The following is a 16,718-nucleotide window of genomic DNA, read 5'->3' as shown; positions in this document are numbered from 1 at the left end:
TCCTGCCCTCCATCCTGCTGCCCAGGTGCCCAGCCCTGCCCAGCTGAGGTGGTTCACAGCCTGTGCCTCCTCTCCCTCGGCCCGGCTGTTTGCAGAGCTCTCCCTTCCCCCTGCTTACAGCACTTCCGACATCATGGGATTATTTTTCTTTTTCCCCTTGTCTTGTAGCTTTTGGCTCCCAAGGCCCTTGATTTCCTTTGGAGTTTGGGAGGAGAGACGTGGGGAGGAGGGGGGGTGGAGAGGCTGCCTCTCTTAGGGCCTTCGTCAGAGCGAAGTGGCCAGGAAGAGCCTCAGCCCTTCCACAGCGGCGAGCAGCGAGGTCCCGGGACAGGAACCGCGGGATCACAGTGAGTGGGGATAACCAGCCGGGGGCAGCTGGGACTCCCTGCCTTCCTGGCTCCGGCGCCTGGGCGGAGGAGAGACGCTTTTCTCCTCCTTTTCCTCTTTGTTGCCGTCGTGGAGAGGGAAGAGAGCAGCTTTTCTGGGTCAAGGCCACGGGGAGTGGGCCAGCGCTGGCCCTGGGGCTCAGCCCTCGTTGCGCTGCTGTGAGAAGGGCTGAGGGCAGCCCGGGCAGGGGGGTGGTCCCGGCGGAGGGGTGGTCCGGCACGGCCGGGGATGCTGCAGCCGCGGGCAGCCGTGCCCCGGGGAGCCGGCCGGGGGTGGAGCGGAGCCGCCGGCAGCCGGGATGCTGCCAAGGGCAGGGCCACGGCACAGCCCCGCGTTCCCCGAGCTGCCGCCCCACCACGCACCCCCCAGAGGCAACAACCCCACCCCAGGCACGGTCACAGCTCAGCAGCTGACAGCCCTAAATCCCCCTGCCCGTTCCCCCATTGCTGGGCACGATAGGGCAGTGCCCACCCCAAAGAGCCCCCAGCCACAAACAAAGCCAGTGGCACAGTCCCTGGCCCTACACGCACACCCCACACACATCCTGAGCTGTCCCGGGGGCTGCAGGGTGCTGTAATGGCACCCGGGGCACGGGGATGCTGTGGCAGGTGCAGACAGCACTGGGGCCTCGCTGAGGGGAGCAGCCCAAATTGTAGAGGGAAGAGAAGAGGGGAATGTCCCCTGCTGCCCCCCTGGCACTCCCTGCCAAGCACTCCCAACCCTCTTCACTGCGGTCCCCAGAGCTGTGATCCTTCTCTGCCCCCTTCCAGCCCCTCCAGGACAAGATGAAGCAGCTCTTCCTCCTCTTCCTCCTCGGGCTCATCACCAGGTCCTTGCAGATTGAAGACAACAAGATCCCTGGGCTCTGCTCAGGGCAGCCAGGCATCCCAGGGACCCCAGGCTTGCACGGGGGCCAGGGTTTGCCAGGCAGAGACGGACGAGATGGCCGGGATGGGGCCACGGGGATGCCAGGGGAGAAGGGCGAGATGGGCCCTCCTGGTAAGCAAGGAGCGATCCCAGCTGGGGAGGGGGATCTGCCATTCCCTGCCCACGGGGAACGCCCTCGCGCCAGGGGGAGTCCTGCATGCTGGCCCAGATTGCCAAACTGAGAGTGAGTCCCGCAGAAGTGCCCCTCCCATGCCACCACCACCCCTCTGGCCCTGCCTGTGGTGCCCCTGTGTTCCTGTAAAGGCCAGCAGCTCCCTGTCACTGGCAAAGCTGCATTTGCCCCCCATCCCCGATGCCACCCCTCTCTTCCAGCCCTGCTTTAGGAGAGATCACCAGGAATAGGGTTTCATCATCCCTGCCATGGCTCCTGAGCTGGGATTTCTCCCAGCCTTTGAAGGTTTCTCCAACGATTTGTTGATGCTGAGTTAAATTACCTCATGCACCCAGCCCTCCCCATTTGTGTTGCTTCCCCATGCAATGCCCTGGCCATGGCAGGGAATCCTTGGTGGGACTGGGATTGGGCAGGAAGGGTGGAGGAGCTGTGTTGGTGACTTAGAGGTAACCCTGTCCCCTCCTGCCTGCCCCAGGAGTGCCCGGGCCCCGCGGGGAGATGGGCAGCCCCGGTGTGGACGGGCTGCACGGTGAGAAGGGGGCTCAGGGTGAGTGTGCCGTGGCCCCTCGCTCGGCCTTCAGCGCCAAGCGCTCCGAGTCCCGCAGCCCTCCCCTGGCCGACCAGCCTATCCTCTTCGACGTGGTGCTCATCAACGAGCAGGGCCACTACGACCCCGCCACGGGCAAGTTCACCTGCGAGGTGCCCGGCCTGTACTACTTCGCCGTGCACGCCACCGTGTACCGCACCAGCCTGCAGTTCGACATCATGAAGAACGGCCACTCCATCGCCTCCTTCTTCCAGTACTACGGCAACTGGCCCAAGCCCACCTCGCTCTCGGGGGGCACCCTGGTCCGCCTGGAGCCCGAGGACGAGGTGTGGGTGCAGGTGGGCGTGGGGGACTACATCGGCTTCTACGCCAGCGTCAAGACGGACAGCACCTTCACCGGCTTCCTCGTCTACTCCTACTGGCAGAACTCCGCCGTGTTCGCCTGAGCTCGCCCTCGGCTGCGGGTGGGGCCGGGCCTGTGCCCCTTCCCAGCCACCAGCGTGGTGGGAGCCGGGGCACCGGGACCCCTGCCCTGCTCAGGGCAGAGAAACGTCCCCGGTGCCATGGGAGCAGCCCTGGAGCAGCTCGCTGTTCTTTCGGGCGCCCACCGCGGTGCGCGCTCCCTGCTGCTCCCCGGGGCAGGGCAAGCCGGGCTGCGGGGCCAGGAGCCCGAACCGCCGGTCCTGCCCCATCCCTCCCCTCAATAAAGGGCTGCTCAGCCACGCGTGTGCCGCCTGCCTGTGCCCCCGTGGGACCCTCGGGGGTGCGGGAGCCCCGAGGGCGGAGGGGGCTGCGCAGCCCTGCCGGGGACGACACCGGCCCGGGGCTGACACCGGCCCGGGGCTACCGCGTCGGGATGTCCCCGCAGGATCAGCGGGAGCCGCTAGATGGTGGCATTGGCGTCCTTGAGCCACGAGCGCAGCTCTGCGACAGCCCCCGGCACCTCCCCGAGGCTCGGGAGCGAGGAACGCGGCCGGAGCACCCTCGGGGTCCGCCCGAGGACCGACTCTCGCTGGATGGGAGGGTCCCGATGCTGTCAGGGCCACCCCGCGGGGAGCGGATTGCCCGGGGCGAGCAGAGCCACGAGTCCCGGGGATGGCCCGTCCGCCCCCGAACGGGGCTTGCGGAGCCCCCCCGTGCCCGCCCCCCGCCCCAGTGTGAACGCCGTGACCCGCCGCTGGGAAAGGTCTCTATTTTTAGCGGGGGAATGAAGAGCTTCCTCATTCCTTGCCCAAAATAGGTCCCTGCGGAGAGCAGCCGGGGAGGGGGCTCTTGGCCAGCGGCCGAACCCCCTTAAAGGGCTTGGGACGCTGCCCTGCCCGGCCGTAGGGTGCCAGCTGGGCCCGGCTCTTCTCCTGGCCGTGCCAGAGGGACCTCGCAGCTCTCCCCAGCCCAGGACCCCGTACACAGCTGGACAGCCACCCCTCCTCTGCCCCGGATCCCCCACTGCCCCCCATCCGTGCCGGATGGACCCCCAGAACTACGGCTGTGCCCAAACCCCGTGTCCCTGCTCACCTGGGAGCTGCAGCAGCCGTGGGCACACCTGGGCACCCCTGTACAGGGCCAGCGCCACCCCCAAGGGGAACCCCCACTCCGGGACCGGGGACCACGGGCACATCAGTGAGACCTGCCTGGGCCACCCCCAACTCGTGGGGACCTGTGGAGGTGCTGGGAGCAGGGATGACACCTCGTGCCCCTTTGGGGTGCAAGGGGCTGTGCTGGAGCCACCCTGCAGGCCCCTCAGCCAGCCCTGGGGTTGGGTTGCAGCAGAAGCCTCTGTTTGGGTTGGAGATGGCCTTTTCTGTAAGCAGAGCTGCCCAGGGGCAAACAACGCCGCAGAGCAGATCGATGGCTATTCTGGGAGGAGGAAAGAGAATTTTCTGCACGAGGTTTGTGGGGGCTGGGAGCATTCCCTGGTCCCTGTCACGATGTGGGGGAGCACGGACAGCAGAGGCAGCCACAGCTCTTGGCACAGCATTTTCTGGGCTCTGCTTCCTATGGGATGCTCTTGGTCGTGTGGACACTTTGTCTGGGATCAGGGGAGCTCTGTGAGAACGTGGGGGTGCCTGCTGCTGCCTAGGGAGGATGAGGAAGAGGGAAAGGAAAAGGGAAGGAGAGCCACAGGAGACTTTGACAGGTTTCCAGTGAGCTCCAGCTGCTTTTGATGAGCTCTGCCAGCTTCCTCCTGAGGAAGGAGAGCTTGGAGGCCCTGTTCCAGCTGAGGCCAGGTTAGGGAGGGGCCAGCATCCCTCAGCCAGGGCAAGTGAGAAGCCTATATAAGAGCCAGGCTGAGGCCACAGGTGCTGTGGTACAGCTGACAGAGGCAGCAGTTGGGTTGTTTTGTTGTTTCTTTTGAGGGTTTTGTGGTTGGTTTGTGGGTTTTTAGAAACAAAAATAAATGTCAGCACCTCTTTCCAGAGCAGCACTCGTGTCCTTGGCATCTGAGGTCAGCAGGCACCAGAGAAGGCATTAAAGAGATCAGCTGGATCATCTCTGAGACCCTACAGCTGCACAGCCTTATGGTGCCAGAGCGTGGAAATGCCCCCAGAGGTGAAGGGTGTCCTGGTGACTCCTGGCAGTAGCAGAACAGCTCCTGCTCTGCCCAAAGTTTGGTTATGGCCCAGGTTCAGAGGCCTCATCGCTGACGAGGTGCAGGGAACACTCCCAGACATCTTCAGGACTGCTGACCTGGTAAGGAACCCTTTAACCTGGGAATGGGCAGGAGAGGGGAAAGTCCTTGCTCATGTAGGGGTGGAGTGGGCAAGAAAAGGACCACAAGCCTGGATTTTAGGAGAGCAGACACTGGCTCCTTCAGCGATGTCCTTGGGAGAGTCCCATGCGCTGGAGAGGTGTCCAAGAGGAAGAAGGGTGTGTTCCTCCAAACTCGAGTCCATCCCAAGGAGCAGGGATGGGAGGTGGCAGCTTCTCTGTGCTGATCAAAGCCTGGCACGGGCTGCTCCCAAGGGCAGCAGAGTTTCCCTCCACGGGGATATTGGGAGCCCCACTGTCCTCAGGACTGGTCAAGTTGCTCTAGGCTGGCTGACCTCGATGTCCCCGCCAGCCTCAGCCCCTCCGTGTCCCTGAGGCTGCGAGGCACCGGGATCGCTGCTGCATCCAGGGAGCTGATGAGCGCTGGGTCACTAATGAGAGAGCCAAGCTGGTGCCGGGAGCAGCCCAAAGGCCCCCCGTGGTTCCGCTGCTGATCCTCACCTGCTCCCTCCCTCCCGGCCGGGTATCATTCCCCGCTCCTGCTGTGCCACATCTGCGCTCCCGCCTGTCCCGCCCGCTCCCTGCTGTCAGGCAGACCGTGCCTCTTGTCCCCAGGCTGCGACGAGCCGCTCATTAAGGCGGGGGAGTTGCAGCTGGGCTGACAAAGGGATTTTCCCAGCGCCTGAGGGCTCCTCCTTTCAGCGGGCTGCCAGTGCCGACCACCGCAGTGCTCCTAAACGGGGGTCACCCGGCAGCATCGCGCTCCTCCCTCCTTGGGGAAGGGTCTTGGCGCTCTGCTGAGCTGAGAGCAGCCCGCTTGGCTCGTGTGGGAGGCTCCCAAGCACGTTCTGGAGCAGGGGATGCCCCGAGGGCTGCAGATCCCGTGCCCTGGAGAGGTCTGCGAGCGATGCTGCTGCCCAGGCAGTGCAACCCTGCACCAAGCACCCCGCTGCCAGGGCAGGCAGGGCTCACGGACCTTGTCCATTAGCAGGGGGGTGGCTGCATTTTCCTCCTGCAATTGCTGGCTGCTTGAGCAGAGATGGAGCCAAGTGTGTGCAGGACGGCTCCCGGGGGAGGGCTGTGTCCTGCACATCCTGTCCTCTCTGGGAAAGCTCGGCCGCAGTGGCCTGAGGTGGCCAAACACCCTTCCCATCCCCTGCTGGGGGGGCTGGGCTGGGAGCATCCTGCCTGTGCAGGGCATGGCAGACATTCCCCTGCTGATCCCACCCTCCTGCCCCCTCTGCGGCCTCCCCAGGTGCCCAGCCAGCCTCAGGTCACACCCTGGGAGCAAGAGAAGCGCCTCAGTTTGCCCAGTTGTCACCCATGTGCAGCCAGATCCCCACAGGGCTGCCAGCACTGCCCTCCTCTCCGTGCCTGAGCAGATCTGGCCCCTTTCTGGCCTCCCAGAAGCTCCCATCTCCCCTCTCTTGGTCTCCATCCTGATTAAAACGAGCCACTTTGCTGGCATGGCCCTGCCAGGGCAGGGCAAGCCAGGAGTCCTGGAGTCAGTCTCTGCCCATCAGGGTCCTGAGACGTTTTTCCAAACAATTTACAAGGATGCTGGGGAAGCAGAGAGTGCTTAAAAGCACAAAGCAACCTGCTAGGAGCTCAGATCCGAGCCAGGGAGCAGCTCCTTGTGCAGCAAATGCATCTGCTCATGGCAACCCTGAGCCTGCCACAGCCTTTCTGCAAGGCAGGACCCAGCCCGGTGCTGGGGACAGTCTGACACAGGACACTGAGGCATCAGATACGTGCAGGAACAGGAATGAACATGTCCCAGCATGTTCCTGCCAGCCTGGAACACGCTGGGAAACCCCAGCCCCTCCTCCCTGTCCCCTGGTGTGGCATATCCACAACCATCTCCTCTTGCCGTGGGTTGGCAGAGCAGGAGCTGGGGGCTGCCAGCTCTGAAAAGCCCACCCAGAGTGGGTTTGGGTGTAAATTCATCTCCTGGGTGCTGGATTTTCCCTGTGCAGCAGCCTGGCTCCAGGGTATCCCATAGCACTGCTTTTCTGGGAGCAAACACCCCGGGGCTTGCAGGTGGTGTTGACCCTTTGTGGGGAGTGATGGGCTTCCCCTGGAGTCCAGGGGTGGATAGAGGAGACAAAACCACACATTTTCCCCCCTAAAAACCTTCCCAAGAACGAGGCAGCACCCAGCTTTTGGTAAAGGAGATTTTAATCTGCTCAGTATCTAGTCCATAGTGCAAAGAGTTAAACTTAAGGCAAAGCCTTCTCTTATAAACAGCAAACAGGCCCTAAACAAACAAGCGTGACTGCTATAATAATAATAATAATAATAGTAATAAAAAAAAGGGGTTGAGGGAACAAACTGCAGTTTTGGGGAGGTCTCCTTTCCCCCCCACCCTGTAACTCATGGAGGGAACGTTGCACCCCCTGATCCACGAGCTGGTCCCGAGGGAATGCTGCTGCCTGTGGCCAGAAGCACGGCCACAATCCCACTCCTGAGTGACTCCAGGTCCCTGACTCCTCTGCAAGTGCCTGGGACAAGCCAGAGCCTGGGGCCACGCTCACTGCTCTGGCGAGGGTTTGGCTGCTCCCAAGTGTTGGTGGCTGGAGAGAGCCAACAGTAACAAGGGAGGTGTGGGGAGGCACAGGGACAAGAGGCTGAGCCATGGGGAGCTTTGCATCTCTTTGAAGTGAAGTGGAAGCAGCTGACAGCCCTTCTACCACCCATTAGTGCTCAGGAGCCTGGCTGGGCCCTGGGAATCCTTCCAGCTCCCAGGAAATGTGGGAACAACCAGCCCTGGCAGTGCTTTTCCGAGCAAAGCCGCTCAACAGGAAGATAGTTCCTTGCCACAGCTCAGCTTTACAGCTCAGAGGCATCTTCCAGCACGGCCTGGCCTCTCTGCTGCTTCTGTTTTGGCTTAAATTGCTAATCAAGAAGTAAAATAGAAGGAAAACCATGCCAGCTGCCCTCAAGCTCTTGGCTTGCAGTCCAGAGTCAAGACTCTCTCCGGTCTGGCTCCAGCCAAAATTGGCTGTGGCGTGTGGCTGACCTCAGGCAAGCAGCTGAAAAGGAAAAGCTTTTTAGTGCAAGACCCTCTTGCAGCCCAGCAATTTCTTGGAATGGTGCTGGTTCCCCAAGCTGGGATGAGCCACCTCAGGCCTCCCCCAGCCAGGATGGGATGCCCTTGTTAGACTTCAGGGGACACCTGTGAATGTAAGTAGCTACATTGGTGACAGACAAGAAGACAAAACAACAGTCCAGCCCTGCCCTAATCCAAGAGATCCGTGGTCCTGGTACTGCTCCACGCACACAACTGCAGATCCACAGCATGGATGTGCAGAAACTGTGCCTGGAGCTGGAATGTCTGCGAGCTCCCAGGAGCTTTGGGGTGCTCCCTCTCCTCCCAAAGAGTTCCTCCCTCTAGCCAGCCCAGCCTGGGAAGGAGCCAGCAAGCTCTGGAGTGACCCTCCTTGTTCCACGGCACTCTGAGCCATGTGTGGGTTTTGGATTCTCCAGCCTTGGCTCAAACCTGGGCTGCTGCTGCTGCCAGGGCTGGGAGCACTGGCTGGGTGGCCACTTCTGGGGATCCCCAAGCAGCACCACCAGCCCTGCAGAAGGAGTGACTCCCCCCAGCCTCCCCGTGCAGGTAACCTGACGTGTGCTTGCTAGGCTTGCATAGGTGACGCGTGGAAGCAGCAGCAACGCTGAGCTCTGCAGGGAGCCCGAGTTCATCACAGCTCCACGCTGGCCTGGCAAGGGAGATCCCCCAAAAAGCAAAGCCACTGGGGTGATGAAGTACCCCAGCAACCCTGTTGTCTAGCTGAGAGCCAGGTTCAGCAAACACTAAAAAAACTCGAGTGTGCTCCTTGCTCTCCCCAGGCCTTGCAAACAGGGCACTCTTCCCTTTTCCCAGGGAGCTCCTCCCCTTTGGTGGTGGGAAGAGGAAACAGAAGCCTGGACACAGCCTGCCAGGCAGTTTCATAGTGAAACCTTGGGGGGAAAAAACCTCCCTTGCCTTGCACCAGCCCCTGTGACTCCCAGGAGGACACAGCCTTTAACCTTTCCATCAGCTTTGGCTAGGAGGGACCAGAGCGGTTTTCTGTGCTCTGCTTTGGATCTCAGGCTGCTGCAGGCTCAACGCAACCAAGAGGCCTTGAAACAGCAAAAGTTGTCAAAGAAAACAACAGGTAACTCTTCCAGCCTGCTGCAGAGATCAGTATTGTGCTTGCTAGCAAGAGCTACAATTAGTTATGCAGCAAATGTGACCAGCAGACACCCCACAGTGTTCTGCCCTTCCAGCACCATCCACAGTTCTTTGGAAACTGCTCCTGGCAGCCCTGGGAAGTGCAGACAGGGGTGCCCTTGACCTCCTGGGAAAACAGCCCAAGCCCCTCGTGGGCTCACAGGTACACGTTGAGGGTCTGCAGGATCATCTGGCGGCACAGGGGGCAGTTGCGCTGGTAGATGTCCTGCTGCAGGAGCACCTCTGTGCACTCCTGGCACAGGCACAGGTGCCTGCAGGGCAGCAGCAGGACTGTCTTGGTCTGGTCCTGGCAGATGACACATTTCTTACGCTCCTCTTGTTCTTTCAGCAGCGCCCAGGGGTCGTTGTCGGGGGTTCCCTCAGCATTCCCGGCTGTCGCGTTCAGCTGCTGCTTCCTCGGAGCTTTCCACCAGGACGTTCCTGGTTCCTCCCTGGATGTCTGGTGACGCTGTCCTGCCCCAGCACGGCTCAGAGCAGGCCGTGGCTGCGGCCCCTGCTCTGCACCCGGCTGCTCCTCCTGCTCGGCCGGCAGCTGGCCCGGGGTCACCCTGCCGGGGGCCGGGGCTCTGGGGGCAGCCACAGCCCGTCGCTGGTCACTCCCCTGGTTCACCATCCTGCCTCCCCAGCTCCAGTTGGTCACCTGCAGGCTCCAGTCGGTCACCTGCAGGATCCAGTCCACCAGCCTGCGCCAGGGCTGGGAGGTCATGGCCACGCCCAGGGTCAGCACGGCCACCTGGTAGAGCCGCCACACGTCCCGCTGCAGGCGGCGGAAGGAGGGCAGCGTGTGGAAGTAGCCCAGCAGGTATCCCGTCAGCGTCCACAGCAGCCCGGGGTTGAACACGAAGGCGCTGACCACCACGATGAGCAGCAGCAAGCCCAGGCCGTAAACATTGACAAAGAAGACGCTGATGAAGAGGTTGGTGGCGGAGCAGAGCAGCTCGAAGGCCATCTGGCACGGCGACCACAGCAGGATGGACACGGCGATGGCACCGCTGGACACGTGCGCCAGGAACGCGGCCAGCAGGTCCGTGACCCTAATGACGGGCCCGGCCAGCGAGTCCCAGAGGGCGGCGAGCAGCGTGAAGAGGTTCTGGGTGCCGATGAGACACACGTTGACCAGGCTGTTGACCAGGTACATCAGCAGGCTGGTGCCGATGGCCAGCGCCTCGCACAGCTGCCGGCCCAGCGCCTGCCCGCAGCCCAGCACGGCGCCCAGCCCGCGCTGCGCCAGCTCGCGGCCCCGCAGCGCCAGGTGCGACACCAGGTGCCCGGCCGCCCTCATGCCCTCCATGGCCCCGCAGCACCCCCGCACCAGCACCAGCGCATCCCAGCACGCCACCACCGCGGCGGCCGCGGCCGCGGGCAGGCTGGAGGCCGCGGCCAGCAGCCACAGCAGCGCGGACACCAGCGAGGACACCAGGAAGAAGTTGAGGTCGAGCACCAGCAGCAGCAGGTCGACGAGCAGGCGCAGCCCGCGGAGCAGCGCGAACAGCACGTCCATGGTCCCCGCGGGGCCCGTACGGCGGCTCAGCCGCGGGGCCCCTCCGCGCTGGGCGCAGCCATCTTGGCACCCGCTGCCGTGCGGCGCGGGGCCAATCAGCGGCGGGGGCTCCGCCTGAGCTCGCTTCCCATTGGTCGGTTCGCAGGACGCGCGGAGGGGGCGTGGCTTCCAGCAGCGGCGCGAGCTTGGCCGCGCCCACTGCCGTTCATTTAAAGGGCCAGTAGCTCCCGTTGGTCCGGAGCGTTCCGCTTCCCCACGCGCGACGTCGGTTTTCGCAGCTTTTTAATTGCGGAACGAAGAATATCGAGGTAATTCCCTGTCTCTTTGTGGAAGTGGATCTGCCTGACCACTACGGTAAGACGAAAAGCTCATGGTGCAGGGACACTTTCCACTATCCCACGTTGCTCCAAACCCTGTCCAACCTGGCCTCGGACACTTGCAGGGATGGGGCAGCCACAGTTTCTCTGGGCAACCTGTGCCAGGGTCTCACCACCCTCACAGGGAAGAATTTCTTCCCAATGTCCCATCTAACCCTGTCCGTGTTAGTGGGAAGCTATTCCTCCTTGTCCCATTGATCCCAGAGGAGGGCACAGGGATGCTCAGGGGGATGCAGCAGCTCTGCTCTGGAGACAGGCTGGGAGAGCTGGGAGTGTCCAGCTTGGAGAAGAGAAGAAGGAGGAGACTTTGGAGCCCCTTCCAGTACCTAAAGGGGCTCCAGGAGAGCTGGAGAGGGACTTGGGACAAGGGATGGAGTGATGGGATTGGGTTCAGGAGCCAGGACACGGCAGGCACAGTGCACGGGATGGCCAGGGTTTGATATCAGCCCCCTCATCCTGGTTCCAAACGGTGCAGGAGGCACCCACCACCCTCAGTGTCCATGCATGAGATGAGTTTGTGCCAGCCTCAGCCCTGGCACAGGGAAGGTGTGCACTTGCCAGCAAGATCCCCCGGGCCTGTTTGGTTCAGGATCAGCCCAGGGTCACCCGGCCAAGTAGTTTCCTGCAGGAGGTTCGAAAATAAAGCCATGGCCGTGGCTCAGACCAAGGTTACAGCCCTGGAACAGGTCCTGCCCTCCCTGCTGGCTCCCAGCCAGGGCATGGGGCTGTCAAAACCTCTGGCCTTCCCTCCACCATGCCCCAGGGGATGGTCCAGCCCTGATGCTTGATGGTGATGACAAGTTCAGGAAAGTCCAGCCCTGAAGCCCGAGGCTTTTTAAGGAAGGAGAGGGCGAGTGCAGTGGGTGATGATGACCCATGGGAAAGCCGTGTGCAGCCCAGGAGGCTCCGGCCAGTGTGGGGCCAAGGAGGGAAGCACCACACCCCGGGCAGCGGGGCACGAGCTCCAAAGGGAGCACCAAAGGGGTCACCTTCCTGCAGCTGCCTCCCTGTAACACCCTGAGCGGGGCAGGAGCCGGGGTGGCACATCCGTGTCTGTCTGTCCCTGCCTGGGCTCTGTCCTGCTGTCTGGCCCCCGCCAGCCCTGTCCCTGTGGCTCCGTGGCAGCCGGCGCCTGGATCCCCAGGGAGTGCACACCAGTGACGGAGTCAGGATGCTTTCAGCATTTATGGTAATGTTTGGATTTCTCATTGCTTTACCAAACAGGAGAATGAAAAGAGAGCCGAGCCAAGGGCTGGGCGTGCTCCACTCGTTCCCTGCCTCCAGCTGTGCACCTGCCTCACCCTCCCCGCTCCTGGTGCCTGCCAAGCCCCTGCCATGCCCGGGGCACCCCGGTGGGCTCCTCCCTGCCGGGCCGGGGGTGCAGCGTTCAGAGGTCGTGGCTCCGTAGCAGAGCTTCTCTGTGCTCCGTGGGATGCAGGGGAGCTGTGCCCGCTCCCATTCCGGTAGGATGTCCAGCTGCAGGGCGTCCAGGCCTGCAGGAGAGAGGCACAGGGCTCAGGCACCCCAGCACAGGGCGAGGAGGGGTGCAGGGGGCTGGGAACACCTGGTAGCAGTTCAGGTCGGGACAGTGACTTGGCTGGAGTAGAGGGGGGCTTTGGATGGAAACCCTTCCCAGGCTCTGCAGGGGCACGGAGGCCCCTGCCAAGGTGCCTGGCAGCTGGGCTGTGGGTGGGACCCCTCCTCGCAAGGACAGTCCCCCCAGCTGTTCAGGCACTTGCTGGAGGTCTGGGATGATGCCACTGCACTTCCAGCTGTGCCCGTGGCAGCTCTGGCAGTTCAGGACAGGGGGTACCCCGCTTGTGAGCCCCCTCCCCTCATCAGCCTCACTGGGCACAGGGCACACAGAGCTCTGCTGCTACCTGGGACCACCAGAGCCCACCCTGAGGGCACAGAGCCCGTGAGGTGTGTGACTCCTGCAGCCCTGCCCTGCACGGAGACCCAGGGCTGTGCAGCACCGGCTGCTGGCACCGAGCCCGACCACGGGGCTGCTGCATCACGGCTCCGAGCTGCCTTCCCGCTGCTGAGCTCACCACGCATCCCAGAAAAACAGCAGCCAGAGGACGCCAGCTCCAGCGCTGCCTCAGCCCTCGCAGGTGCTGAGTCCTTCTGGATGTATCTGGAAGCACCGGGAGAGAGGGAGCAACTCCGGGGTTGGGTGTCCCAGTGCTTGAGGGGTTCTCTGGAGCCCAGCGTGCCAGGGGGGCTTCTCCAGCCCCAGCACGTTCCCCTGCCTCCCTTGCTCCTTGGGCACACCCTGAGGGATTTTCTGGAGTGTGGGTCCTGCTGGCATCACTCCCTCCAGTGCTCCCAGTGTGCTCCCAGCTGCCTGAGCAGCGGGGCCCATGCCCAGGGTGCCCTCCCCTGCAGATCCAGGGCCGTGGGGCAGCCACAACAGCTGGGGCAAGGCGGGCAGCATGGTCCTGCTGGGCACTGCCAGCAGCCTTACCTCGGGTCCCCTCAGGATGCTCCTGCCCAGTGCTCGCAGCCCAGGCGGGAACAATGGCTCGTTTGGCTGCATCCGCTCCGGAAAACCCCCCGGCCCCACTCGGGCTCCGCTCCAGGATGCTGTGGTTTACTCTTCCTCTGGCCTTGCAGGGGCAGGTGATGGAATCGCCCCACGGCTCGTACCCCGCGGTGAGGCTGCTGGGGAGAGCCCTCGGGAGGGATCGGGAGCTGCAGGGAGCCCAGCCCTGTGTCCCCAGCAGCCGGAACCTTCCCTGCCTCTGCTCACCCTGCAGCCCTGGGCAAGAGCAGGAGCACAAGGGCTGCTCGCCGTGTTTCTGGAGGGCTCTGTGTCTCCCCACGATGGGAGCTGGGATATCTATCTCCTCCTGGAGCCTGGCCAGACAGCCCTGGGAAAGGCAAGTCTTCTTCCATGGGAAAGTCCTGCAAGAAGAAATTCCTCTTTGGCCAGGCCAGCCCCACCATTCCCCTGGGCCCTGGTGCTCCATGGTGTCCCCTGTGCTGTGGGGCCAGTGGTGTGGGGATGTGACACAGGGACTATGCTCTGCTTGCTGCCTTATCCCAGCCAGCCCTCAGCTGCCCTCACCCCTCTCCAGAGGGAACCTTCCCCAAAGGCCTCCAAAGGGATCCCCTGCAAGAGGGGCTCCCCCAAAGCTGGGCCTGCCTGGGGCTAATCTCTCATTAGGCTTTCTCACAGTTGATCCTAATGAGCTATCCTGGGGGAGCCCCAAGCCAGGCAGAGCCGGGAGGAAGAGATCCCTGCAGGCAAGTGCGTGGAGTGATGCTTTGTCCCCATTCTGGCTTCTCCTCCCTTCCTTGGCAGGGAGCCGGAAAAGCCGGGTGATGGGGAGCACAGGTGTTATGATCCGGTTTAAACCCAGGAAAGCAAAGCAAGCTAAGTCTCTGTGCATAAACCGGAAAGAACTTAGAAGGTTCAAAATATCCCCAGAAACAAGATTAAAACCAAACGAGGCTAGATGTTGTTGCCAAAAAATTGGTGTACTTTATTTAATAGTAGAAAGGCAAAGAGAAGGGAAGAGAAAAGAGAGAAAGAAATAGAAAAAAGAAGTGTGCATGGGGGGGTGGGGAAACAGGGAGAGGTGACAGGGGTAGGTGGAAGCACATCACCCATCTGAGGGTCCCAAGGATGTCTCATTGCTCCCCTCCATCAGCTCTGCTGGTGGTGAGGGTCCCCCGTTGGCACCGTGGCCACGCCGTCACACGCTGCCACACCACACGCTGCCACACGCTGCCACACCACACGCTGCCACACCACACACTGCCACACGCTGCCACACCACACACTGCCACACACTGCCACACGCCGAAGGGTGCAGAATTCCGTGGGTTAATGCACACTTTGGGCCAGGTGGGAATGCCCACGTGCCTCTCTTGCAGGGGCTGGCTTGACACTGTCCCTTGCAACACTGAGGGTGTGTTGCATCATCTCTGGTGCAGGGTCTGGGGGGCCCTGTGATGGGCCATGTCACCCCCTTCTGCTGTGGGTAAGCTTCCTTCCCCCAGCGGAACTGTGCAGCTGGGCTGTGCACAGTTGGAGGATGGGCGGTCACTGCGCCTCTAACCAGAGGCTTTTCCAAGATACCCAAAGCCTCTCCTCCCTCCACCAGTTGGTGCAAGGGTCTGTGTGAGCCTGGCAGCTGATAGCCCTGGGTCTGTGGTCCTCATCTTGGAGGTGTTAAGCCTGTGCTCAGTGAATGTCCCCAGCCCTGAGTTGTTACTTCATCTTATCCTCATCAGCGAGCAGCATAAGGCCTCAGTCAGGGCCCTATTCAGGGTGTGGGAGTCTTCTCTTCAGCTTTTGGAATACAGTTTTAAAAGTCCTTTAAGAAAATGTTTAAGTCATAAAATATAATATTTCAGTCTCTAACAACAGGGCAGGGCCGTTCCTCCTTCCCACTCCTATGGGGAGCTGTGGCATTGGCTTGTGCTGGATGAGCATGGCCAGGACCCCTCACTGTCCCCTGGGCAGCCCCCACCAGACCCCACAGCCGGACCCATCATCTGCCCCATTGTGTGGGCGAGTGCCCGGCCCTGTCCCGTCCGGCGCCAGCACAATGCAGTCTTTTTCCGGCCGGCGCTGGGGGGAGATGGACTCGGAAGTGCTCCCAAGGAAAAAGCCGGTTTATAAATAGCTCCTGGCTTCCCCTGGCTGCCCCGTCAGCGCCTATCCCCAAATCCTGCCCCTTGCTCCATGCCCGCTGTGCTCCCAGGCTGGGAGAGGAGCCTGGGACACGGACGTGACCAGCCCAGCGGGACGTGTGTGAGGGAGGGCAGGACGTGGCTGTCACACCCTGTCCCAGGGCTGCACCTGCTCGGGCTCCTGTACCCCAGGATGTCGAGTGTCAGCCCAGCCCTGGGCAGAGGGCTCCTTCCCCCTGTGCCTTGGCAGTGGCTCTCAGCTGGGTAAGGCTCTCCCAGGCGTGCTCCAGCTGTCCTTGTCCATCCGCCCCACACACCACCAGGGTTGGGCTCCCAAGCAGGGAGCAAGGGAAGGGCTGCATGGCTCCACAGCCTTCCCTGCCACCCCTGTGCACCACAAACCAGTCCTGGAGCCCTGGAGTGCTGGTTCTGTCCTCTGTCAGCACCACCATCACCAGGGCAGGATGCTGAGCTCTCTGCACCGGGCTGGGTGACCCTTGCCAGCTCGGCTCCTTTTTGGGGCTTTTCCACTGCTCTGCATCCGGTGATCCTCCGGCCATCCCCGCACAGCTGCTCCAGGGATCGCAGTCCTCCGTGACAGAAATCCAGATGTCACCTTCCTTTCCCCCCCCCACCTTCCTTCCCCTCTTCCGCTCCTGTCCTTCCTTCCTCCACCCTCCCGGCTCCTCACCCCGCTCCTGGCCCCTCCTGAACAAAGGCCCCGTAGCCATGGTTAATAATCCCCACAGAAAGGCTCTGCACAAGAGGAGAGGAAGGAGAGGGGAGACACAAAGGAGCCTCTGGGAGCCAAGCCGAGGAAGGGGGTTGGAAGAAGGCGTTTTCCTGAGCTGGAGGACACGGGCCTCGAAGAGGGCTCCCAGAGGTGAACAGAGATGGGGCGTGGGTACCCCAAAGTGACCTCATGGCACCCAGGGAGCAGAGAGCCAAAGGCTGGACAGCCCAGGAGGGTTCCTGTACTTACCCCAGAGTTCACAGCCTCGTGTGAGCCCTAGAGCCCCCCCAAAATGCAGCAGCAGGGACTGGCAGAAGGTGCCCCGAGGGTGAGGGGAGCAGTGGCAGGGGAGCAGCCGGCCGCTCGCGGGCGGTGTGGGAAAGCTCGGCGCTGGCCTGCATCCCGTCCCTTCCCCGGGGAGCGGGGCCCTCTCGGCCCTGACGGTGCTGTGTGAAGAGGTGCAGGCCTGGGTGGACGCAGCCAGAGGCTTCCGCCCTGGACGGCTGCCCTCCATCCACCCCGGAGA

General features: G+C 62.5%; 2 protein-coding genes across 2 annotated transcripts; one reads left to right on the top strand and one right to left on the bottom strand.

Moving 5' to 3' along the window:
• Positions 1 to 269: 269 nt before the first annotated feature.
• C1QTNF5 (C1q and TNF related 5) lies at positions 270 to 2,707 on the top strand. Its single transcript, XM_068994761.1, has 3 exons — positions 270 to 347; positions 1,158 to 1,386; positions 1,923 to 2,707. Exons 2-3 carry the CDS (start codon positions 1,173 to 1,175, stop codon positions 2,438 to 2,440), a joined length of 732 nt encoding a protein of 243 aa, XP_068850862.1. The 5' UTR covers positions 270 to 347; positions 1,158 to 1,172; the 3' UTR covers positions 2,441 to 2,707.
• Positions 2,708 to 6,863: 4,156 nt separating this feature from the next.
• On the bottom strand, positions 6,864 to 10,505 carry RNF26 (ring finger protein 26). Its single transcript, XM_068994837.1, has one exon. It carries the CDS (start codon positions 10,436 to 10,438, stop codon positions 9,074 to 9,076), a length of 1,365 nt encoding a protein of 454 aa, XP_068850938.1. The 5' UTR covers positions 10,439 to 10,505; the 3' UTR covers positions 6,864 to 9,073.
• Between the last annotated feature and the right edge of the window lie 6,213 nt (positions 10,506 to 16,718).

The sequence above is a fragment of the Aphelocoma coerulescens genome, chromosome 24 (genome assembly GCF_041296385.1).
Source record: "Aphelocoma coerulescens isolate FSJ_1873_10779 chromosome 24, UR_Acoe_1.0, whole genome shotgun sequence".
NCBI lineage: Eukaryota > Metazoa > Chordata > Aves > Passeriformes > Corvidae > Aphelocoma > Aphelocoma coerulescens.
Note: the sequence above shows the minus strand (reverse complement) of the source record. Positions and strands in the feature narration are given on the sequence as shown.